The sequence below is a fragment of the Nesoenas mayeri genome (assembly GCF_963082525.1).
Source record: "Nesoenas mayeri genome assembly, chromosome: 9".
NCBI classification, from domain to species: domain Eukaryota; kingdom Metazoa; phylum Chordata; class Aves; order Columbiformes; family Columbidae; genus Nesoenas; species Nesoenas mayeri.
In genome coordinates this window covers 24,782,082-24,808,726 of record NC_137557.1, presented here as the reverse complement: position 1 = coordinate 24,808,726, position 26,645 = coordinate 24,782,082, and the positions used below count along the sequence as shown (strand labels likewise).

Below are 26,645 nucleotides of genomic sequence, written 5' to 3'. Positions count from 1 at the left end.
TTTTCTCTCTTCCAAAATGCCATTATTTAGCTTTCAATTGTAGGATCCAAATGATGAATTATTATATGCAGTTTCTTTCTTAATTGCTTAAGATACCCACAGGTGCTAGAAGAGGGTTACAGGAATTTGTAACATTGAATATATGTTACAAGTATGTGATGTCAAACACAATAATTGTCATACAATCAGCTTGCACACTTATGGAGGGGAGTGTATTTTAGTCCTTAGAAAAAATAATGAAGAGAATTCTAGGGTACTTTATATCAATATTATGGCGTTGTAGATGTTGATTGTGACCTTGAGTAAATAAGTGAGTTGCTTGACCTCCTTTTGGTTCAGTTATTCCAGCTGGAAATTTAGGTGAAAATGTGGCTTCTCTTTATAAACCAGATGTTGTCTGGTCTGAGCTTTTCTTGGTAAGAAAAAGAAAAATCATTTCAGCAATGCAGCGTAGGCATGAATAGCCAGTATTAGAATTACAATCAGAAAAGCGTGCAGCGGAAGCCGAAATCACAGCAGCATTGACATGTCTGGAGATAGTAAATTTAGACAATTAAATTATTTAATTGCCTTTTATGGTCTTTCATCAGTATGTGTTTTGTTATCAGGGGCTAATTCCAGTCCAAGTAGATGAAAACAGAAGGGTAATGTTTCTTTGAAATTTCCCAATACATCAAACTAAAGAAGAAATTAAAGTAATTGCATATTTCGCTTTTGTATGTATCAGAAGGACAACATTGCTAATGGAAAGTTTATTCTCCTAACCTGATTGCTGTTGCACGAAGCAGCATTTTGTTTGCCAAAGAGAATAGGTACAGCCCTATTTCTATCTGATCTGTGCAAAGATACCCGACCAGGAGCCGGTGCCGGCTGTGCTCAGTTGTGCTGTACCGAGTCCGCAGCTCTGCGGTGCCACAGGGACCCTCGTGCTTGCCAAGAGGACCAGTGGGCAGCACCACGCATGGTACCAGCGCCCCCTCTCTTCTTGCTACCTCGTGGCCGTGTTCTCCAGGTGGTGGGTCGGGTAGACAAGGAACAGCTGCATGCGTGAGATCCACAATACTGGTTTTCTGTAACTGATGCTGTTAGAACGCAGCTCGAGGCCATTGGGGTTGCATCAACAGGCTCTTCCCTGTCTACTGGCAAGGGAATGTATTTTATTGTTGCCACATGCAGGTGAGTTTCCAGCTTGGAAAGCTGCTGAAATGATACTGCTGTTGCATCTATGTTCCTGTGGGTTTAGCTGGTAGAAACATGACTGTGAGAAGGTGTGTGCACGTGGAGCAGTGTTCCCAGGCAGTGAGAGAGGGAGGGACTGCTGCCAGCTCAGCTCAGCCTGCTTCCCAGATGGGAGACCAGCAAGACATTTTGTAGGAGCTATAAAATCAGCAAAGGGCTAGTAAGTGGCTTTTGGAGTGTCGACTTTATCAGCAGACTCTTGTGGGTGCTTACAAGGCCATTTTGAGGTGATGAAATAAATGTTCTGTAAGGGCCCTTGGGGTGCTGTGCATGAGATCAGGCTGGGAGATGCCAAACTGCCCTCCCCAAACTGCCATCCCCACAGATGAATCTTATCAGTTCTGGCAATGCACAACAAGTCTGGCAAATGCAGCCCGTGGAGGGCTCCTGACACCACCAGCTCAACTAAGAGGGTGTGTTTTAGGGCAAGTACAGCGGTTGCTTGCGGATTTGTTCTGCCTGAGTGCACCAATATCTGGGGCATGAAGTTCAGGTGAAGGCACAGAGGAAGGAATAGCTGAGATCAGCGCGCCGTCAGGCTGGGAAGAAAAGAAATGGGTTGACACAGGTGGATTCACTGACATCGGGGAGTGTTGTCCAGAAAGGTCTGTTAGCAGAGCTCTGACAAATATAAGGGGCTTATTTTCAGGGGTGTTTATGCAGGGACATTGTTGCTTTGCCTTGGAGAGCTCACCTTGTATGCTGATGTCATCTTTACTGTGATGGATTCCCAGCCCTTTGCCTGGTAAGAACTAGCTGTGTGGATTTGTAGGCGAAACGCAAGCATCAGCTATTCTAATGACTTCACACATGGTTTGTATGCAAACCTTGATGTTTCAGCTTGAGTTGTTAGACTGTAAGTGGAGTCACATTTCTCAAAATAAAAACATAATTTGCTTCCAGTTGATTCAATACCAGAGTGACTTTGCAGAAGTTTGCTTCATATGTAGTTTTCCTACCTAAATTGTTTTGCCTTTTGTCTATTTTGATTTCCTATTTTTACCCTCTTTAATAAAAACAAACAAAAAACCCCAAACAAAACAAAAATGTGTTGAAGCATAGACCAACACTGAACATTTAATTCCAAAAGACCATCCCTTCTCCATCTCGCCGCACCAGTCACTGATGACAAAGGTAGTAGGATGGAGGTAACTGGGGCTCCCTGCATTATCTGGTGTCTGTGCTCTGTTTCTGGTCCCAGTGTAGTGATCTCCCTCATGAAGCTCTCAGGAAGTGCAGTTTTTACATGCACTCACAAAGCACTGCAGAACACGCTGTTCCTGATGCCTGGAAAATGCAGATAGGACGAACATGTGTTGTACAGTCATTGACACCTCAGTTCTAGTGTCTCAGTCCCTTTAGTAGATTTTAGTCAATCATATCTGAAAATATATGCAGTGTTTTGCCACTCACAACAACCAGTTTTCTGGCAAGCACTCTAGCCATAGAAAGGGTGGCAAATTGTATCTTATACAGTTTGCTTTGTCCAAGCACATAACTGACTTGTTGCAGTGTTGCTGTGCCTCATGGTTTGGGTTGTGACAGACAGGGATGGTGGGCTTGCTGGGGAACTGGCATTGAAGACCGGGTGAGGAATATCATAGAATGTTAGGGATTGGAAAAGACCTTGAAAGATCATCTAGTCCAATCCCCCCATGGAGCAGGAACACCCAGATGAGGTTACACAGGAAGGTGTCCAGGCGGGTTTTGAATGTCTCCAGAGAAGGAGACTCCACAACCTCCCTGGGCAGCCTATTCCAGTGTCTGTCACCTTCACTGTGAAGAAGTTTCTTCTCAAATTTAAGTGGAACCTCTTGTGTTCCAGTTTGTACCCATTACCCCTTGTCCTATCATTGGTTGTCACTGAGAAGAGCCTGGCTCCATCCTCATGGCACTCACCCTTTGTATATTTGTAAACATTAATGAGGTCACCTCTCAAGTCTCCTCTTCTCCAAATTAAAGAGACCCAGCTCCCTCAGCTTTTCCTCATATGGGAGGTGCTCCACGCCCTTAATGATCTATAAAAAAAAAGCAGCATTAGTATGTATTAATGTAGCTTAGCTACTGGCACTGCCTGCATGGTGTGGGATATTAACTCTGTTCAGTATGCCAGCGAGTTCTCCAGATTTTTTGACTTCTGCATCCTATATCCATAAGATGGGATAGAGAAGGCTGGAAGGCTACGTAAAGTAATTTTTTAGAATAAATAGAAACATGAAAATATTAAAACTTTAAAAAAAGTTAGCCCTTGGTGACTCTCTCCAGGGTGCTGTATTTTTTCTTCTTCTCAGCAGTACCTGAGCTGCCAGCTGGCCATGTGCTGAAGCCATGGTTGCAAAGTGCAGAAGTGTTTCTGTTTCTGCTTCAAGGGCAGGGTGTATGGCATGGCTGCCACCCTTCTGGTTTTCCTTCAACATCTTCATCACTGTGTTTCTACCAGGAGCTCTGACATACTGGAAATGCCACAAGCCATTCAAGGGAGGTAGGCAGGTGTCTCATCTGCACTCTGCCAAGTGATGAAACATTAAGTTTGTCAGCCAAATTTCTCAGTGCTGGTCTGCACTGCAGAGGCTTCCTGAATGGTGGTATCACTGCTATCATGGTGGTCTTAGTTTAAAAATTAAGCAAGTTTTGTTATGAGAGGTTTGTTTTTCATTTCAGAATTTCATTTCAGAATAGGCACAGTACAAGGTTGATGAAGCTTGTTCCAGCAAGAGGAGTTTTCTTACTTAATTGAAGTATCTTTCTCAAATCTCAATCTGTTAAACAAAAGGCCTGAGCCAGGATTAAGTGCATAATGACTATAGATGTGCAATTATTTATATATACATGCTCATAAGTCAAGACTATGTTTTTGGCTTGCACTTCGTTCTTACGTGTCAACGTTGCTCCCAGACAGAAGTCCTGAGCTGAAGGGAAGCATTCATTCCCTGAAACTTGCTATGAATTAGATTTTTGCATGTGATTTCCCTCCCTTCCCCTTTGAACAGAATAAATAAATAAATACTTTTTTAAAAAAGCCAGTGTGGCTAACTGAAGTTTCATTTTTTAATCCTTCTGGATGGGAGGTGGTAGATTATATTATTTTAGAAGGACAGTGTATAGTGAACTCAGTATTTGCTACATAGCAACTCAAATATTTAGCCTGTTTTGGAGTGGCTTTTATGTTAGCTGGAGATACAAAAATTCAGTTCCTGAAGGATGTATGTTTATAGTACTGCTAGCAAAGCACTAGTGAAATTCATTTTCCAATGATTGCACAACATACTATAGCAGTGGATTAGTTTTGTCCCGCAGTACATTTTTACATATTGCTGTATATCATAATTTCAAACTGAAGGCAATGAAGCATGACAGTGACTAGATTTAAGAGGAAAATAAATTAAGTTGGACAGAAGCTGTAGAAGAAATGCAGGAAAACAGAATTAAAAAGTTATTAAAAAAACTCATGTCCGCTGTCAGACAACTGAATGCTAGTGGCTCTGAAGCAAAGGGAATGCGTTAGCTATTCCTTAACAGCAGAGATATCAAATGTTAATGTTTTTCCTTTCTAGATATTAGATATTCTAAATGTTAGGAACAGATGGAAATATTCAGCAAAGATAGCAGAGCAGGGGGCAAGCAATGAATTCACCACCGTACACATTTTGTCATTTCTTGAAGAGCTTCAACATCATTATTTTGACTAGATGAATCTGATACAGCAGTTCACATACCTGTCACCACATACCTGTTTTCTTGGGATAACCTGAGGTATGGATAATACTTCTCACCTTATATGTGCTAGTTCTGAATTCAAAATCAGTGCAGAAGCTTTATTCCTAACCAATTTTATTATCATCTTAAAGTACCTGGTGTCTTTGATTAAAGAGATTAAGAAGTCTGAGGAAAAATTAGGAAATCTTTTGCAGTCACACTGATGCTAATTAAGTTTGCTTCATACTTCTGCTACAGGACAAAGCATGATTAGACATTTGACTGGTGATGTCAATTTGTATTCGAAACAGATCTAAGAAAGTGGAATCTTTATTTGCAGGTTTTTTACTAATAGTTCTGTTTATATCTCTGTGTGAATGTTCTAGCTTATTAGTTATTTCATTGCTTCAACCTGTTAATGCCTTAGTGTTGAGAAAATATAATGCTTGGTGCCTTTTGGATTGAGTCTGAAAAACGGTCTGTCAGAGATATGGAAATAAATGAAGTTTAATAATATTAGGAATGAAAATCCTTTGGACAGAAGATACTCAGTGGAGTAAATTGGATAAAGACCAGCTGGAAACTTGAACTCAGTTCATTTTTTGTGTTATTTGGGAGTAACACGAGTTCATCAAAGTTTCAGGAAGCAGTGATGACCTTATCTGGGTGGAAAGGACGCCCTGGAAGGGCTCAGTGGTGCTGCTGGAGGCAGGGAGCTGGGAGAGGGCCTTGGCCAGGCAAGATGGAGCTCAGCTCATTCTGTGTGACCAATACAGAAAGGAGTCGATAAGCAAAGGAGCCTCTAAGAGGAACTGATATCTGCTTAGAGTTAAGCCAGCAGAGCTGATGGATCCAGCATTAAATTCTGGCGAGGACCCCTTGTCTTGGCAGCTGCCTTCACTGTGTTATGTGAGAGGCACTTGGGACTCGGTGTAGATAGCGTGGTGCTTTGAGAGAAAACAAGGGTGATTCCAACTTGCTTAATGTTGCAGTGCTATATTGGTAGCCACTTGAAATATCTGCATACCTTGGCAAAGGGTTTCTGTTGTCTTTTCTGGTTTTGAGTGCCAGACACAGATGCTTTTCACTGTTAAGTAGGAGTACAGTGAAATCTGTCTTGAGCATTCTTACGGCAGGCTGGTAACACTCAGTTTAAAGGAGGCGATTTTCTCAAAGGCAAAGCTAAATGGTGAAGCTAATGATGAGATATGTTTTTAACTCATGAAGTTGCACTATGTTTCAACTGTGGAAGGCGAAAGCAAACTAATCAGGCCAGTGTGTTGGTTTGTAGTGTTCAGGTCAGACACGCTGGGCTTGCTGTGACTACTCTTCCTGGCATGGAAATCCTGCACGTGGAACAACCATGTGGAAATGCTGCAGAGGTTTGTTACTTTGGATCATATGTTACCAATGCTGAAAAATGTGTGAAAGAGTTCATATTTGGTGGAAAGGGAAAAAAATGGCACTCAGGGTAAAGTTGCAGATCTCAGATTGCTTAACTGAAATAAGTTGTGAAAAAGATGCTTATTGTCCAATTTGCAAAATATCCAGGATGAAAAAAGCAGGAAAACTATCAATTTTTCTTTGTTACACACATTTATACTAAGTAAAAATAAAAAAACTAATGCATGCTACATAAAGATGACGTGCATAGGGGAATGCAGCTTTGCTGCTGCAGCAGGATGAACCCTTAGCTGGAACAGAGGAGAAGAAAAGGATCTGTGTGTGTGTATGCACATGTGTGGGCACTGAGGGCATTTGTTCAGTTTTAAAAGACCTTTGTGCCCTGCCAGCCTTCAGACAGCTGAGCATTGGGTAAGTCTTCTACCTTAATTAGGACCGGTTTGATTGTCTGTATTATTGCTCTGATTGCCTCTGAGGCACTGAGTGAGGGGCTCCTAACCTGCCAGGGAGCTGCTGTGATTGCACCCATGTGGGGCAGGAGACCTGCTGTGATTACCCTGTGTGCGGCATCTGGGCAACAGGCTTGGGCTGGCAGCTTTACTCTCACCTGAGGTAGGAGCGAGGCTGATTTTTCTTAGTTGACAGGTGACAAGCACTTCTAAACCCAGTATTTACAAGCCAAAATGTATTTTGAATATTAGCATATAAATATATCTCTTTTTCCCTTTTTATATCTGTCTGCAGATTTAGGAAATTGCAGAGTGCTTCCTCTTGTTGATGTTTTACACCACTTTGAAAGGGGAACTGTTACCTTGGTCCAAAAGCGGAGATGATTCTGGGCCCCAGCAGCACGAACCTGTTGCTGTGTGCTCTGTGGTTGAAGTCTGCAACTAAGGGTTTGGAGGAGGTGGTTGTCGTGTGAATGCCTTTTTTTTAGCTTGCAGACATACGTGCACATGAAGTAAGAGTGCAGCCGTTTTGGCTTTTCAATCGAGGAGGGTGGTGAGGAGAAAGGATGTAATGGGGTTTGAGTCAAAGATAGATGTTCAGCTGCAAGCATTTTTTTCTACAACTTCCTATTTTGATTTGCATTAGGGGTGGGGGCTGGGTGTATTTATGGTTTAATGAGACACTCTCGCCTGAATAGCAGAATATTATTCACAGGAAGAAATGAGTTATTGCTGGTTTTCTTCTTCTTTCTGTTCAGTTACTGTGGATACAGCATGTAAGTTTTAGACCTACTTCCCCCTTGAACAGTATACGCAGTTTACAGTTGTTATGCTGAAGCTGCTGGAGGAAGGAGGTTAAGGGAGCACGCTTTTTAAGAGAGATTTGTTTGCTGCTTGAATTCCTACGGATATAATGAGCTTTCGCGCCAAATTCAGGAGGGAGCCCAGTGAACTGCGGAGGAAGAGAAGGACCGTAAGGCGAGTGAATCAAGGAGAAATTCACAGATTAAGCTGTGTGAGTATGCACTCCTTCTTCCATCTTTTCTATGACATTGCTAAGAAATTACAGGTCAAAACTCTTCAGACTACAGCTAAGAGAGAGTATGATTTTTTTTTTCCTTGGTGTGTACATAGGATTGATTGTGTCTTGTCAATCTGTGTGATGAGGTGCTGAACGCTGGAGAATGATTACTGAAGTCTGAGACTGAAGCACAGGGAGTTCAGGAGTTTATAGAACCCAAGTGCATTAGGGAAACTCTTGTATAGTGTCATGTCAGCCAGACGCGTACTGATAGCAGCATCAGCTGAAAGCCTCTCTGGCGCCTGGTAACGTGTGCTTGGTAGTTCCATGAAAATCCATAAAGCTGCTTCTGGAGTAGAAAGTTACTCTCTGCTATTTCAGATCTCACAGTCTGCTCTGGGCAATTTGTGCCTCTCAAAGCCAGGAGGAGAAAGCCTCTGTCCTCCTGCAGTGCTGGGAGCAAATGGAGAAAGCTCCAGGGCCCTTGGTAAGAAGCTGGAGTGAAGTTCTGCTGAACAAGGTCGATGGCAGCTTTGCCAGTGATGGCTTTGGGTCAGGACTTCACCTCCCGAAACTCCACAGTATGACACTGGGCAGCTCACATTAACTGCGTTGTGCCTATTTCCTAACCGAAGTTGAAACTGCAGACAACTTTACATAAAATTCTTGGAGCATTCTGTTGAGAAGCCTTAGGCCACTACTGGTTTTCAGTGTATTCTCTTAACTTGATATGTTACTTTAGGTGGCTTTCCCAGGAATGATTTCCAGACAGTGGATCTTTTTCTTTATGGCAAGAGGCATTTGGATTTCTTCTGGAGTTTTGTGTATCCAGTTACAAGCTGGAGGAGGCTCTTTGGAGGCTACTCTGCATGTCCAGTATAACAAAGACTTAGTGATAACAGACCAAAGAAGATTATTCTCATTAACTTTTTTAAAAAAGAAGGAAAATAACTTTGCAGTTTTAACACTTGGTCACAGATTAAGATGCTTTGTGATTCATCTAGTAGTGTGTTTGGATTTTGCTTGTGACTAGCTGCAATTTTGGATAGATATTTTATATGGAAAAGGATCTTTTTGAGAAGGCTACTTTACAGCATAGTTCCTGGTGTTCTGAGCTGTTGGCTCACAGTCAAAGATATCAAGCTTAAGCTTCCTGGTCTTGTGTCCCAAGAATGAATGCTGGTGGTGCTGGTGAAAGCATCTAACCCTGGCAGTTCACAAGACTTTGGTAGGAGGTAGATACTGCTGCTTGACTTATCCTCTTAAATCCTGGTTAGGAGGGATTTTTGTCATTATCATACAAATTCTGGCTATATGTGAAAAATGCTCACCAGAAGTGATTGAAACCTTACAGGGAACTATGGCTGGAAAGAAAACAAAGCCCATATAGTAACAATAAATCAGTAGTCTACCTGCAGATAAAGAGGAATATACTACTTCTTTTTTGCCTGTATCATCAGATAACAGGAGCTGAGGGTCTCTTCAATTTAGTGGTGCCAAAGAACCCTCAAATTGTTGGGGTATCGAAGCGTCATTAAGACGTACCATACTCTGACCTAAGAGTTAGAGCGCTTGTAACCATGTACCTGTTGCCTCCGATTAGAAATAGGTAATGTGCCATTTTTGTCAGAGGCTTGTGGTTCATGCTGCACTTCCCACGAAGCAGATGGCTGCAGGGACATAACGCAGGTTTTCAGGGGAATCTATTCTGATTTCTGTTCTTTTCAGACATAGAATAGATTAAGATGGGGTCACTGTGTCACGTTATTCTGCGAGGGTCTTTCTCAATAATTTGTTTAGCCCTTAGGGAACGCAGGCACACTTGGCTTTACTTTTGTGGCTTGTGACCTGTGTCTTTCTACCCAATATTTCATAATTGGAGCATGTTAAATCTTTGGCCTATGGGCACTTTTTGCTATCAACCAGGAGCCAATCTCTCCTTCATGCATCAGTCCTCTCCACCTCTGTTGCTGCAGATTTCAAAGTGGAGTTGACTCCCACTGCAGCCGTAAAGGCTTTTGGATACAGGGACTTTATTCAAAGAGTGTATTTCTTGATATACTACATTTAGACATGTGTTTTCTGTAGATGGACTTGTATTATTTGCTGGAAACTCCTTTTTTCTTTTTTTTCTTTTTTTTTTTTTTTTTGTGAGACTAATTATGATCTGATTAGTTTTAATTGATTGTAGGTTGTTAATTGAGCTCAGTATGGTTGACCAGAATTTATGTTGAGTGTGTGTAAATGACGTGATAGCTGGATGATTGATTGGGAGGGTAGTCACTGTCAGGGAAATTATTATAATCTTAACATCATTGTCAGAGCTGAGTTTATAATGGTCATGTATAGATGATTTTACAGATAAAGTCTCTGTGGAAATACTTAAAATTATTTACTCAGATATGTAGCATGAATAATATCTATAACTCATTGAGGGGTAACCATAGTGTAGGTAGAAAAAGGAAGATAGGAAGATATTCACTGAAAAAAATGAAGCGGAATAGTATATATGAGATTTGCCCTACGGGACAGTGACTTATTACTAAATACTCTCTAGAAGTCAAATGGTATTTTTGAAAAGTTTATTTAGAGCTAATGTAAACATTTTTGTGAGTTGTTTTTGCTTCAAGGGCTTCTGAAGTGGTTGAGCCCCTTTCAAAAAAGCTGTTTGCTCTGTCTATGGATCTAGAACTTCATACATCTAAATTTTAGTATTTACATGAGAATAAGCAATGTGGTTTCCTTATGCGCTACGTTGCAACTTCATCAGACTTTAAATAGTGATCAAAGTCTTTAACATCAGAGCATGACCTAATGAACTGCCTTTAGAGTTTTCCCTTCAGTCCTTAAGAAGAAATCTCCTATGTTCTCTAAAAATAAAGTCTACTAAGAAGAAGCCTCTGTTTTCGAAGTAAATGAAAATGTTTTTAAAGGCAATTCTGTGCTGTGCGTGGTGTTATGTAAAATATGCCCCTATTTTAGCAGCAGGTTTGTGTGAGATGAGCCGGGTGAGGAGCTGGTAAGCTGGGCAGTGTGACTGTGGGCAGGTTGCTCCTTCTCCTGTATTCATCCAGCCTGCACAAACGGAGGGGGCTAGTTTGGTCTGATCTTGTTGCTATAACCAGTTCTATTATAGCTGTATAGATGCCGTAGGTGTCAGAGCTGGGTTTCTACCTTTGCCACGTAAGGGCAAAAATTTGGTGTAACTTTTATTCATGTAGGTTTTCCTTAGACTACAATGACTCTATGTACGTGAAGTTGTGTATAAATGTGTGTATACACAGAGTCAGAAGTGCTGTTTACATTAACAACAAGTGCTGTTTACATAACTTTGTTCTGGAAGCTTAAAAGCTCTGATCAAATCCACTACGTGCAGGTTGCAAGATGTGACCTGTTTGTGACCATGAATCTGCCCCCCTGAGACCATGCTAGAAAAAGTGAACATGAAGCAAAGAGTATTCACAGAAAAGTGGAACCCGGTTCAGTTCAGCAACCCCTTTGTGGTCTCCAGGGCAGGACAATCCGCTTCTCCTTCTGTGGGGTAAAATAATCACCAAGGAGGCAAGTGGCCAGTGGACACCTCCAGCTCTGCATCAGCAGGTCCTCCCTGCTGCCCCACAGCTCCCGTCCCATCTCTTCAGCCCCCTTCCAGTGCATTCCAACTCTCTGTTCATGTCTGTACGAAGATGAGTGAATTGCATCTTTGGCTTTTGCTTGCTTGCTTTATGAATAAATTCAGAGCAGTAGCTTTAAAGAAAAGCTTTTGTTGCCATAACTGCACTTTTTTCTTTTCTGGCTAAGGTCAGGTAAGGCGAGTGAAGTGGCTGAGTTTCGCTATGTTAGAGGTCTGTGTAAATTAAACTTAAAAAAATCCCCTTAAGATACTTTACAAGACTTTCTTGTTTTTCCCCTGAAGTGACCTATGGGCAAATATTTAGTCTAGGCTTCAGAAGCACTCACTATTTAGAAGCTTGTCATTTTTGACATTTTGAAAAGCCAATATGAGAAATTTATTTTAAAAACTTAGAAGTTTCTTTAGAGGTCTTGTTGTCAGTGGCATGATAATGCTGATTTTAGCAATTTTCTGATTAAAATAAATTTGTTTCTCTCCTTCCTAAAAAGGGTTTCCAGCTGCTGCATAAACACAGTGGAGAAGTTGTTTTCTTGTTACCTTGAATATTTTGCAGACTATATTGGTAGCTTTCTCTAATGTCTAAAATGGCAATGCTAGTCATTGAAGATGCAGATGCATACATGTCCATGCATATACGTTCCAGATTCAGAAAGCACCGCAGTGAGGCTATGATGCTGGGTCTATAATCATGGTTGAGAAACAGAATTCAGGAAACACTTATGACTAAGTTGAGTGTAGTATGAAGCATCCCTTCCCTGCCCCCAGCATGGATGCTTTGCTGAACCAACCGTCCCATGTGGCTTGCAAGTTTTAACATGAATGAGATAGTTTTATGAGGTCTACTGTTTTCGAAATTCATAATGAAAGGAACGATAAATTCTAACTTGAGAAATAAAAGGTGATAGGAAGAGTAGGTCACTCCCAGTTGCCTGAAAACAGATCTCTGTGGTTTGAGTAGTCTTAACTCAGCATTAGTCAGCTTGCTGGAGAAGTTACGTGTCTGTGTGCCGCTGAAGTCTCTGACGGCTGCAGCTGGCCCATCAGTTAAAATGAAAATTATCTGAGATAGTTTATCCAGATGAGAGGTGTTTCCATTTTTCAATTCTCTTAGAGTAACTTTTAAAGCTGGAAAATATGCAAAGTAGATGTTTATAGGTTTTGATCCACAAAACAATGTTAATTTCCAATGTGAGCTATTAGGATTCATCCCATCCCAGCTGTATTTGTACAGAGTAAGTCTCATTTAGTCAAGCCATTCCCTTGTTGGTGTCAATCAGGATTTTCTTTGCGTAAATAGGTTTTAATGAAATAAAATGAAATTTTACTTTCTTTATTCCCAGCAGGATCTTCCAAATGTGTCCTTGCTTTTGTGCTCTTTAAGCTGATAGGTACTGTAGCATTTTGGAAACTAAATTCTGAATCACTAGGAATTTGGGAGTTTGAATCCTTTTTGTAATTCTTTGCGATTTTCTCTGTAACAGAATCTTGTGGGAACTGGCAATCCCCTTAATGAAATTTATTGGCATGTCGGCTTCACTGCTGACACTAAAGAGTGCATCAGTTGTGCTGTGCGGCCCTGAAAGACTGGCTGGATTCTTTCCAAGTGCAATTCTCCAAGGTTTACTGAAAGACATGACAAATTAAACATTTTGGACCTGACAAGTAAATGTGTTTTAGGGTAAAAGGGAGGGGATTTCACAGGAAATTTTGTTTGTACCACTAATTTTAATACATTTGTTGACTATGGATCACACACTGAGCCAAATGTAGCCTTTGTAATGTGGTAAGAGGGTTTGTTGTCTGTAAATAGACGAATACCAGATGAGGCAATTGTAAAAATGGTGAGATCTGAAATAAAAGGAGGGACCATCTTCCTGCTGGTCCTTACCGTGCTTCCCTTTCCTTTCCCGAATACCTTTTGCAGATCTCGAATTCCCTCATCTGTGCTTGAAAGGAAACACATAGCATGATGTGGAGTGCGCTGGGAGCGGAGAGAGGGGCAGGACTCTGGGGGGGAGCATTCTGGGTTGATGAGACCTGTTCCTTCCAGCACAGCTGTGTGTGGGCGCTGGGGACACCATGACCCGTGGGGCTGCGCTGCCTCTGCTTGCCAAGGACAGGTGTTCCCCAGGGGTCACCTGGCTGCTCACCTGTCACCACAGCTTGGGGAGAAGAGATGCGCCCAGTGCAGATACCCTTCCCGTGGAAACCACTCTGAGCATCAGAGTGCTGTACTGCCTAATGGTGAGCAGAGATGTACACTGGTCCTACAAAAAAAAAGCACAAGTCTTGGTGACTCCATAAAAAGCGAATGGTTTTGGGGCCTCTCTTCATGTGCTTGAATGTTCAGGCATCCGTAGCCAGCACGCCTTGGAGCTGCTGGGCACTCTGTGTTGCCAGCATGTCAGAAGAGAGGGTTAAATTCAGCCTGTATGCTATACCTCCCCCAAGAGTCATGGAGTCCCAACTGTTCTTTAGCTTCAGTTTGGATGGACTCGGCAAAGAAATATTTAATTTAAATTGGCCCACCCTGATGGAATAAAATTAACTACATATATTAACCACATTAAAAAGTCACATATTAAGCCAACAACAGTATTTAACTGGGGAAAGGAAAGGAAGAACAAGAAGTGTGAGAAGCACTTCACATTGATGTCATCCTAGAAAGTAATTTAATTTGCTGTTATGAGTTTTAGCAAGATTGGGCTTGGTTAACAGTGTTATTGAAAAGCCTGTAAAAAATGAAGGAAGGTGATGGTGATGCTGTTATTTCAGTAAGTGGCCCTTTCTCTTCTAAGTCAGTCCATTTCAGTGTTTCAAATGTGTGCTAGAATGAAATGTAATTTTAGACCAGCTGTAGCTTGGATGAAATACAAAATCAGAGTTCTGCTTGATCTTGACCAGTCTGGCCATCACAATTCTTTTGACGCTTTTTATGAACATGCAGTGTATCCTTCAGTCATGAAGATATTTTAGTCCAGGTCACTGCAGTCCATCAGTTTAAATTCTTTCTGTGTATCTGTCTCTCTAGTTTTCTTCTTCCTGGCACGGAGAAGAGAATAAATTCATTTAAACATCTGTATTAAATTCAGTGCATTTTAGATATTCAGGATTTGATGTCTGAAAATAATGTGTCATTAAAGCATTAGAAAATCATGGCATTTGGTCTAGTTTATTTTTAGAATAGGGAAGTGCTTGGAATGACTATCCAGAAACTATTGGTCTCAGTTACATCATTTCCCCCTTTAGTGAGCGTTCACAGAAAAACAACTTCAGTGGCAGGGCATATAAGTAATTTTATCCTGTAATTATGATGAGAAGATGGGTACTAGCATCAATGCACAATGTCCATGCAGCTGGAGGCAAGCTGGGTACCATATCTGTTTCTGTAAAATCATTTATATGGATATTTTTGGTCGCTGTCACTGGAAGAAATAATGCTTCTGTACCTAGACCAGAAGATGATGGTGACCAAGCTGTACATCCCTGCTGGAATCTGGGCTGTTTCACCTGTGTGAAATTCAGTAGTGATTATCCCTCTGTGTTGTTGGCTCCTGTGCTCATGAAAGGTCTCTTCAGTTTTCAAAAAGAGTTTGGAAAAGTTTTCTCAACAACATACGTAAGTAGGCTCCAGAACACTGCCAGGGTGTGAAGTGAATGGTATAGTTGTGAGTTCACTGCAGGTTAGACATTTGGAAAGGGTATGTCAGAAACCTTTAACCATGCTAATGGCCCTACATTGGTCTCAAGAGCTCGTCAGTTGATACAACTGGTGCCATGATTGGAATGTAGTAACAATTTTCATTGCTCCAAACTATTGTTACCATTGTGGCAACCAGGCTGCAATTATGGAATTTGATGATACTCTAAAATACTCCTTTTTGCAGTTTGATCCAGCACCGCATATAGGTGAACCGCATGTTACTTGTTGCACCCCAGACTGCTTTCTGTAAAGAGATTTTAGACCTGTATGGTATTGCTGTGAACCATATATTGACCTAAAGAAAACGGGAAGAGCAACAGTAACTCCGAAGTGTCAGAAAACATTTAACATTCAAACTTGTTTTCACATGGGCCAAAAGACATGCCATATTCAAATACAAAGCCTCCTGTCATCCACAACTGTGACCACTTTAGAATGAACCAGTTCATTGCATGCTGAGCAACATTGTTGTTCAAGAAACCGGTTTCTGGCATAGCGCTATTTGTAGTTACTTTTGCTCTCTCTGAGAGAATAGTGAGATGTAGACATTAACACCTCGTGAATACATTTGACTTTCCATTTAGCTATAGCTTTATTCAGCATAACTGTAGATAAGAGTAGCAGCAGACAATCTTTGAAGCTTAAAGCACATTTTTAAAATAAGTACAAGGTCTCATATTTGTTCTGAAAATATTTGTTTTATTTTCAGGCAATACTGTTGAATTTAATTGTCTTGATTTGATACTGTGAGTTCTGTAGCAGGTGAGGAGTCAGAGAGTGCCATTTTACTAGATATATTCACAACTGTTTCAGTACAACTAAATGTAATTCATTACTCACTTGAGATAGAGTATATAAAAAGCATTATAAAAAATCCAAGCCAGGCTAATTCGATCTTGGCACAGATCACTCGGTTGGTCTGTTTCCAAAAAGAACAGACAAGTTAAATTGAGAAGAGGCAGCACTATGCTTATTAAATTAGCTTTAAATCAGCCCTACTCATTTACAATCTCTGCTAGTGCTCGCAGGGAGAAATTTGCTAATCTCAACATTGCTGCTTCTGTCTGCCTGTGATGAGAAAGCTGAGCAGTCATTCCACACCGTCCGGAGATAAACTGCGAACGAAACCAGCTGCCACTTCCCATTGCAAATGCCATGCTAAGCATTACAGCGCTAAGCCTTGCCGGATCCAAAGTAGTGGCTTTACAAAGGATGGAGTGTCGGTATCCACATTGTGTAGTCTTAAGGTTTGTAAGAACATGCAGAATTGATAAAGAGAGGCATCATGTTTGTTATACTGTCATGCTTGGTGTTGGCTGGGAATGGTGTAGATTATCTCTGCAGTCAGTGTATTGATGAGGATGGGCTTCTCTGAGTGACGGGAGCTCGCATAATGCAGTATTGCTTTTACACAGGGTTTTGCTGTAATGCAGTAGAAAAATATCATTTGTCATTGCACCAATAGAAATACATCACCATAAATACTGAAGTGCTTCACTGAAAAGTTTTGTGGTAATTTTGATAGTGTCACATCTACTTACATCTAGTTACATTTTGGATGTGTGAACTTGCTCCTGAGACTGTTGACATCTGTTAAAATGTTTCTATCAGATCATGCACTTCGCAGCACTGAGAGCAAGAGAATTAGTGCTGTGGGAACAGTGATGTTTATACGCTTGCTGTGTTTCTCTGCTTCAGGGTTTTCTCGAGTTGCGTTGTTGTATCACATAAATGACCTTGCAGCTGGCTAGGAGAAGTTTTCCCCGGGAGCGCTGCATACAGCTGTCAGGAGTGGCTTTCTGAGCGCTGCTAGTTTCAGAAGGGAAAAAGGAGGCCAGTGTGACACGGCTTCCTCTGCCTCCACCTGCGTCGGAACATCTGTGTGACGTTACTTGCACAGGAGATGTAGCTGTGCTCACCCCAACCCCGCAGGGATTTCCAGGAGGAAGAAGGAAAACCTCTTCATTCTGCCAGCCCCAGCAAAAAGGGTAGTTTCCATTGGCATAGAGAACCTGCAAATGCCACACATTTTTTTTTATGGGATTCCCCCATATTTCAAGAGAAGTCCCAAGCATTTGGGAGTTCCCCAGCTCTTTATTAGTCTAGGACTTCAATAAGAAGGTGACTACTTACGTAATTTGCTTACTTTATGGTTTTTTTAAGACATTTTGAAAGCTAACATTCGTGACATTTCCAAGGAGCATCTGACCTAAATTAATATTGCATTGACACATCTCTGGTTTTGAAGTGTGGACGTTTATGGCTTCAATGGCATGTCTAACTTACTAAAAGTTGGGATTGCTGCAAAACCATTAGCCTAACGGTATCTGCTCTAGGAAGGAAGGGTTCTTGGTGTAGTCAGTGTCACAAACTTTCTGCAGAGAACATACATGTTTTAGTGAAACCACTACACAGGAAAAATGTCTGCATGAAACACTCGTGCCTCATAAATGTCAGTGCATCTATTTTTTCACTTTTGAGTTTTCTTGTAAGTGGTTGCTCTGCTGTTTCCTACTGCAAGTAATAGTTGTACTACTACAAGTTTGCTTTCTGCTAGGCTTGGACTGAGTGAACTTGTTTCAGACTTGGGCGTGATTCCCAAAACAAGTAGTACAGCAGAGATGGTACACACTCCCTCTACAATGCTGTTTTCGTGTTTAACTCCTTGAAACTTATGTTTATATAGGAATATTTAATAAATAGATACAATGGTAAATTTAATGAAGGAGAGTCTAAAACTTGTGACTAAAGGATACTGTGGTGACTCAACATAACTTGAAAGGAGAGAAAGATGTGCATGGTGAGATGGTGGATAAGCCCATTGTGTTCTTGTGGGGAAGCACTGTCTGGGAAGGACAGACTGATACCTCACTAAAGAATACGGCTGCTACTCAATCCGAATGCATCTTGAGCAGGACTGGATATTAATGTGTCAACTGGTACTGGCCATGGCCACATACCAGCTTAGGAGAGTCTAAGATAACCTGTCTGGTTCAGTATGAAGTCTCATGTGTCCTGGTAGGGTGTGTTGTCTTACCTGAACATCCCGCACTGCTATACAGAAACTAAATTAAGTTTTAAAGCTGTTACTTCTTTTTGTGTTTTACAGTGGCCTTCCACTACTTAATACTTAATACTTAATTAAATTTTTCACAGATGCATTTGATGCCAAAGGGAGCCAAAGGGAAACAGGGTTCACAAGGGCTGGGGAGAAATCTTGAGTTGACTGTAATTACTGTGAAAAAACAAAAAGGCAAAAACCACAGGAACTTTCTAGAAGCTGTGATTTAGGAAGGAGGGAGAGAGGGAAACTTTATATCGTTCTGGGTAGTACAGTGCAAAAACAGTGCGTAAAATACAACTCAATGTCTACAGTTTTCAGTCCATCAGACTGAAAAAGTATTCTGCAGAAGTGTTTCTGCATTTGCTTTCCACTAGTATCCTTTTTCTCTCTCAACACCTGCTTTTCCTTCCCTTTTAGTAGTTGTCTTGCCCTTTCTCATTTACACTTTCTGATGCTTAAGTCTTTGAGTTAAGCAAATGTTGTCACTCTAATACATGGCTTTTCATTTGTGGAATGTGTCAGATGGGCATGTCTTTTTCTATTTTCAGGTTGTATTTTGAGACAGTGTGACTTTACATTTGTTTGGCTGTTCCTGTGGTGCCTTTTTTCTTTAGCGCTGTTTTGGTCAATAATAGTACTATTACAATGATACTAATCCCATTTCTGACAAGATATGGATACCACATAGTTTATTCCAGGAGGATAACCTCGGGCTATTACTAAGTAAGATGATGCGGTGGCACTCAGAAGCTACCAGCAGTTCAAGAGGTAGGACTGTGTAAGACAGTGAAGGAATTAGTAGGTTACTTATTCTAAAACATATTAGCTCAAAGTTATATCCATGTTCAGTTCAAATTGTGTCTCTTCCTCCGTTTGCGTACATCTCTTTATGGAGAAAGAGAGTGAGTGTTCCTGAGAATGACAGGTGAGTTAATACGGTGGTTTGGGTTACTGTTATGAGCTGACAGGTTGCTCTGGAGTTTATCAGATGGAGAGTGACTGTTACAACTGGCCCAACTTTCTCCTTTCCACTGCTCTCCCACGAGCTCAGCTGCAGCAAGCTGGGAAGAATGGGGGAGGGAGGGAAAAAGTTATTCTTTCTTTGGTGTACAAAAATAAAAATGCAGTAGATCTCAGTTTATGAAGGGGAGGGGAGGCAAATTTGAGTATAGAGAGGTTACCTGATCTCTTATTTTTTATTCCACAGCAGGAAAAACCCAAACTCTTAGAGCCTTTGGATTATGAAGCTGTCATCACAGAGATTGAAAAAAATATTGGGGATAACCAATTTAAGGATCTGATATTATTCCCCGATGATGACTTTTCAGTAAGTACAAGGCAAATGTATGTTATTCTTTCTCTTAGGTTTGTCTGTTCATTTATTTATTTTATCTTCATTGTTAGAGAAAGAGCCAGAAGTTGCTCAAGGGCTCTCTTAATTCATGCATAATGCCTTCTCTCTCACCAAATTCACTCTTCTTTTTTTTTTCTTTTCCTCTGATGTTTGTATGTGAGTGAATTTACAGTTCAGAATTAAATGAAGCTCTGGTTGTTCTCAAATATATTTCAGGAACTCAGAAAACATGTATTGAATAATGTATACTTGTGTGTATGCGTAGTACAGAGGTGATTTGGCCAGTGCTGGAATCTCTTCGTATGATTATAATCTAGTTTAATCACACTTTTGTAACTTGCATCCAGTCTTTCTGATCCTATTCTGTTTAACGTATTTGGCCACTAGCATTAGACAGCCCATGATTCCTGGCTTTCTGCTCAAAGTTGGACTTCTGAGATAGTGGATGTGACATATTTCCAAGCTGTGCTGCTGCTGACATTAGATTGCATGAGAAAGAGAAATTTGAATGGATTTGACTTCTGTTCGGTTTTCAGACTATCTTAAATTCTTCTCCGGTGGGGTCTGAGTTCTGGCATCTGAGTGCTGGGGTGCGAGTCCCCAGTGCTGAGGCACCTCCCATGGCAGGAGCTGTGGAGCTGCCTCACCTCATCCTGGCTTCCCCATCGCTTGTCCTAAGCAGCTGCAAAGAAACTGGAAACTTGTATGTCCAGGGCAGCCCTCACCACGGCAGAGATGGGGCAGCTGGGGGGGCAGGACTGCCTGCTGGGGGGCTGGGGAGGTGTGCGAGTGCGTGGGCAGATTGCCTGTATCTTATAGAGGCTTCTTCAAAATCAACCTATCTCTGTAAAAGATTTAGATTTTGATGAAGAGGCATTCTTTAATGGAAATACATTTCAATTCATGAGCAATTGTAACTGCTGTGTGAGGGCCCTTGCCATCAGCTCATGGCACTGCTGCTGTCCTGTGGGGCTGGCTTAATCTAATCGAGTGCTTTGTTTTACTAAATGGCTCTATTTCCTTGGTGGCATTAACTGAGTTAATGTGCTCATGGGATTGAGAGGAAACTAAACAGAATAGATTTTCTCATCATCGTTAATTCCTTTATCCATTTTGCACGTTTGTGAATTTATGAAATTGAAATTTAGCATTATAAAGCTGGCTAGACATACTGGGTGCTGTCACAAGGCCCTTGAGCCCTTTGATTTAGGGTAACTGAGCTCAAGTCAGTGGAGCAAACCCTTTCAGCAAAAGAAGAATCATGTCCTACTCCTCAATACCTCTGCCTGTCAAACCATATTTTCATATCCTTATTTTCATTTCAGCTTGAGTAGTTGCTGCCTGGCATTTAGTAGCTACTGCTGTTTTGTTTCCTCTGTTTTATGCTTTGCAACTATTGTGCATAATCTATTTAAATAGAAAAAGAAGAAGAAAAAAGACTAAGACAGATGAGAGAGGTACTTGTATAGTAGAGGTGGCCTGTACTTACAGAAGAGCAGAGGTAGGTGCTCTTAGGTAGTCCATATCCTTGCAATAAACCTGTTTCTGTTGCCTTCTGTTGAAGTAATCTGCAGAAACAAGAGCCTATGTCACCAGACAGGACTGCAGAGCTTTCATAGCAGACAGGTTTTTCAGCTGCAGAGAGTCTATTTATAGCCCTTCTCCTTCCTGCTGAAATATCACCTGTGCACAAAAGTCTGGGTCAGCCATTTGAGTAGGAAGAGAACCACATCTGACTGAATTAGGAGGGGCTCAGGCTGGCTCTGAGTGTTATTTAATGTGATAATGCCCCAGGAAATGGTAGATGTTACTGTTTGACTCCTAATGATTACAATTGCTTCAGACTTTGTGGCTCAGTATTGATGTAGCCCCAGTTTGGGCCTGTGTGTTAGCACATGCTATGTGCAAAAGTCTCTTCAGAGTGAAACTCCACCAGAAGAATTAGCTGAGGTAGTGAGCATAAGAGAAAATTCTTCTGTTAAGGTTTATTTCCCATTTCTGGCTACATAATATTCAGCACATAGCTGCTGTACTGTCAGGTCTTTTGTCTTGTCTCAGAATTGCTTTCTCTCTTTGAATGCAATTCAGAGAGAATGCAGTTATTCTCACAAGACTTTTGTTGGTCATTTCCAATGTCTTATGAGAAGTCTGTGGAATAGCAAAGAATTCTTGATATCCATCTGAACCTGTGTTCCTCCATTTCTCTGCATTTCAACAGAAGAATACAAGACTTATACATTGTAAAGATGCATTCTCTGGTTTTACTCCAGCTGGGGAAAAGATGCTTCACTTTTTTGTAACTATGCTTAATAATCCTTTTGTTCAAGAAATATCATTGATTCACACCGGTCCCAGTTCTTGTTTTCCTACCAATGCCTTCCTTGCATGCTAACTCTCCTCCTGCCTGCCCAAAGTTCAATTCCCTTTGAGAGAAAGCTTGCCAGGTTGGCTTCATTTTTCACCTGCTCCTGGAACCCCCGAACAAATGACCCTTCTGTTGCTGTGCTATGAAATAGTGGCCAGTGGAAATTTCTGCTGCAATACAGCAACTATGTGGAGGAAGGATCTGTAGAGTTTCACAGGAGCTCCCTGTCACTCGAGTCTGAGCTTGAGCTGTACTTCTTGGTGGTAGTAAAGTGGAGTTAATGGGCTTCCTTCACTGAACCCCCAGCAGTCTCCTCTCAAATCTCTCCAGCACCTCAAGTCTTGAGTAGAGTGATTGGGGCCCTCCCTTAGTGGCAACAGGCTCAGCAACCCTTTGCTACTGCCTGTGCTTGTGTGGAGGTTTAGTAACTAAATCTGTGTTGCCAGTATGTTGATAAAGATAAGTTAATTGTCATAAAAAGGTAGCTGAAAGTTTTTAATAGGTATTTCAACTCGATATCGTATAAAAGCGTGTTAAACTCCTTGAGTCATGAAAAATTATTCCTCCTTCTCTCCTTACATCCTATTTTTTAATTCTCTGTTTGAAAAGTGGAACTTAGACTTTCTTAAACTATTTGTGTAAATATGGCTGAATGTCTGATTTGAACCTGCAAGAGAAATAATAATTCATTGAATGAATTTACAAAAGGTGTTAAATGGCAAAGCTTATCTGCGTGATGCAAATCTATTGAAGTTCAGTCTGGCATGTACTTCTGGCTCTTCTGGGCTTTTGAAAGCCTACCCAGGTAGCCTCCAAGTATCATAGAGGCCTTAGAAGAAGGGCTGGGTCACGCAGTGCTCATACTCCCCATCACTGCACTGACTGTTCCAGGCTTTTTATGTTTTTAAAGCTCTGAACAAGGAAGAGCTAAAATCTCCTTGTTTTTCAGATTGTGAAACCTCTGCTATCTAGATATTGTGCAGGGACAAAAGTTGTTGGAATACAGAAGTTCATAACAGAACCAAATGCATCTTTAAGGGTAAGGGGCAAGAGCAGGCAACAAGAGTGCCTCTTCACTTGAAATGCAGCATGTGCACCATAGGGGCAGCTCTAACCACAGGACTTTAAGCCTCCTTGGAAATAACCCGGTAAAATCGAACTATTTCTAAAATCAAAAGAGTTGCGGTGGTGAGATCATGGTTTATTTTCAATAGCACATGACTTTCCCATGTGATAGGTGGTATCTGCTCATTCTTAGAGGAATAGAAATTTTATTATTATTTTCAATGGAATATGGGTATCCTTGGCATGCAAGTTCACAGCAACCGGGAGGAAAAGGAAAGTGAGAGGTATCTAGACACAGAGGGAGGCACTGTATTTAAATAGAGCTAATGCAGTCAGCAAAGCTAACACTGTGTGGGCAAAGTATAGCGTCTCACACTGAACATGATTCAGCAAGTGATGGGGCAAAATCTGTCCTTTAAATGTTCTCTGTGCTTATTTTCCTTTCATTTTGCCCCACACACATCCCTCCTCGGTGAGGTCTGTGCTGGGACAGCAGCCTGTTGAGAGCACCATATAGCAACAGCATTTGCATGGTGGTATTTGTACAACAAAGTTGCATCTTATCCTACTTTTCAATTTGATAGACCAAATCAATACAATTTTGGGTAATGTTGGGTAAATCTGTTTACTTGGATGAAAACGGTGCTGAGCAGCTCTTCTTTAGAGAGATTGAACTAAGAATTAACATACAGGAGCGTTTCTGCCCGTGTGCGGTTAGGTCTCTTAGAAGGGCTGCCTTTTCAGGAAGTAAATATAATCATTTTTGATGCATCTGTCTGAAGACTTAACCACTGGTAACATGCTTTCAGACTAAAAGCTATTAGAATAGATGCAGAGTGAAAATGTTTGAAATGGCTAATGGAGTTTGAACTCCATTTTCAAATACTAAACTCACCGTGTCAGTGGGAAGTAGACAGTGTCTGAAAACATTATTCCTAATCAATCGTTGCTAAGAAGCGATATTAACTTAATACTTTCACTGTAGAAAGCGGATGTAGGAAGAGATGGTGCTTAATTAAATTGCACCTTATAACTAATCAAACACCTGGGGCCAACAGTTTATGCAAATCAGGCAGCCTGGCTGAATGCCAGAAATCATTGTTGGATATAATATATAAAGTAGATTAAAAAAATCATTCAGAAGAATTATGGAATTTAATGTTCTAGGCTGATACCTGCATTATTTGATTATCACAGTTTGTATGTGCAAATAGGAAGATAGTTGGCCTCCGATCTGAATAGACAATTCCTATGATTTCCTAAACATTAGAAAATTAGGCTGCATTCAAAACACCATTATAAATGCTGAGTTCTGTAAATAAAATCCCATATTTTTTGATGACCCTTTGAGAAGCACTTAGTCTGTTGTTGAAATCTAATTGTTTTCTGATGTAAAAAGCTTTTGGTAACTACATGCTATGCTTGATCAGCCTTTAAGAGCATTTAACTTTGGAAGTAATCAGCTCTGAACAGGAAGTGTTTTTGTGGCAAGGCTTTTGCAGCTAGGTGGTTGAAGATACCTAATTCTCAGAAGGGAAGTGCTTTGTAGTTTTTAAAACTAGTTTAACTATAAAAATACAGATTTTCCATGCCCCAATTCTATGAAAATAAACCTGTAATATTGTTTGGAGAAGCCTGCGAACACGACAAGCCCAGTGTTACCTGATTTCTCTGTTTTGCACAGCTATGTTTCTTTCAAGTGCAGCCTTGTTGAGAAGGACAGTGGGGAGCATACCACCAGTGACACAGTGGGCTTGAGTTACACGTCTTGTTCAGCTACAGGCTTTTGAACAAGCTGTATAAGGGCAGGGAGGCACAATGACCCATTTACGGAAAATGTTAGCTGTCCTGGTCACTGCGTTGATATCAGTTTACAGGAAGTGTTGTATCAGGTAAAAAAAATGATTAATTCTATGTCTTAACTAAAAAAACAAACAAACAAACAAACAAAAAAAAAACCAAAAAGAAACAAACCAAAAGACAAAATAAAATACTGTAAACTCTTCTACATAATACCTGGGGCAGAAGCTTTCTTATAGGCAAGCACAACAGGTTGTTCATCTTCTCCATAGCTTAGTCACCATCCCAACAGGGTCAGTGCAAGGTACAGAGAGCATCACACATCTCTTCTCTTGTGGCCTCCTGCTCTGCATTATTCTGGAACCAGCAGCTGGTCATCAGTTGTGGTGACACCATGGAAGGATGGTGTGTGACCTTTGTGGCTGCTGGTGCCCACATTTAGGAAACTGTACTTAGTTTGTTGGGACAACCAGCTTTTTCACTTTGTGGCATCTATGAGGTCCCATCATTACTTGTGGGAGCCCAAGTGTTTTAATCATGTTGTATACTGAGATATACCAATGAAACAGAAAAAGTTTGCAGAATCCCATGACGTTTGCATACGTGCCTTTCTTTCAAAATTACTCATTTGGAAAATGATGGGGGGAGGGGGAACAGTGTGGTCTGTGCAAGCTGTAAAGAAAAATGCAGCCAACAACATCCAGGCAATTGCCATGTAGAGTCTGGATGCTTCAACTTGTAGAGCAAAACCGTCACTTTTAATTCTGAGGCTGGGGATTGGAAGGAAAGCCTCCAGGAACACAATAGATGCTGCAAGGTGCTTCATGGTATTAGTAAGCAGTGGTTCTTCATACTAAACCAGTTGTATGCCATAGGCTTTGCTCTGGAAATCGTGTGCCTTTCTGTTATAAAAGAGAGAATGAGCTTGGTAGATCAGATTTGTCTTGATTTCAGTCCTTCGTTGTCTTGAGTGGTGGAGTTACTCCCTTGTGACTGAGAGCATAGGCTGGTCTGCTGGGGTTTGGTTTTTCTGCTCTTCTGGCAGAGAAAGCGAGCAGGCCAGATCTGTGAAGTAATTCAGAGCACCTCAAGCTTCCTCCTGTGTGACTTTTGCAAAGTGGATGCCGTGCCTGAGCTCAGCATGAAGGTCCTGAGTCATGCAGAGGAGCACTGCTGGTGGCCCTGGCCTCTCGTTGGCCTGGTGGGAACTAACGGAGGCTTGGCTCCTTGTGGAGACCTTCTGGAGATCCACTTCTCTGTGTGGTTTCCTGCTGTGGGGCCTGACAAGTCAGCTCAGACTGGAGCTGCTTTCACAAAATGGCTTAATTTTTGCAGCATCTGGAATGAGGTTGCAGGAACCATCAGGAATCCCTTATCAGTCCTGCTCTGCTGCCTGCACCCCATGGGTCTATTAATACATGCCCCACTGCCTGGTTCCACTTGCTTTCCAACCACCAAGCTGTCCTGTGGGAGCCCTTTGGCAACTCATCGGGAAGACTCTACTCCTCTCCTTCCAAAAGAGTCAAAGCTTTTAGTTCTCTTTCCACATTGCTGAATAGGCATGAGGTGCAGAAGGGAAGTGGAGGAAGCAAGTAACACTGTTGGATTTGGCATATATTTCTGGGAGAGGATGTAAGGAAGACTTGACTTTTTTTTTTTTTATCAGAAACCTCAGAGACTGGAGCAAGCTTGCTTGGAACCAAGGTTTTATTTTTTTTCCCAGAAATCTATTTGGACACTGCTCTTGTTTGTAATTAATGCTTTAGCTGATAGTATTGAATAGCGTGTGTGGGCAGGAGCTGGGTTGTGCGTGTGTATTGGCTGCATGACAAATTCAGAAATGCAAGCCAT

General features: G+C 41.3%; 1 protein-coding gene across 6 annotated transcripts in view; it reads left to right on the top strand.

The window, feature by feature from the left end:
* DOCK10 (dedicator of cytokinesis 10) overlaps positions 1 to 26,645 on the top strand; it is a gene marked incomplete at its 5' end in the record, with an annotated part of 152,509 nt that overhangs the window by 39,029 nt on the left and 86,835 nt on the right. For 3 of the 6 annotated variants that reach the window (XM_080349583.1, XM_080349582.1, XM_080349580.1), the window contains one exon: positions 19,418 to 19,537. In XM_080349583.1, coding sequence (XP_080205709.1) covers positions 19,418 to 19,537 — 120 coding nt within the window. Of the gene's footprint in view, positions 1 to 7,701; positions 7,804 to 19,417; positions 19,542 to 26,645 lie in introns of those variants that run through there. The other 3 variants (XM_080349581.1, XM_080349579.1, XM_080349584.1) reach the window with 2 other exon arrangements.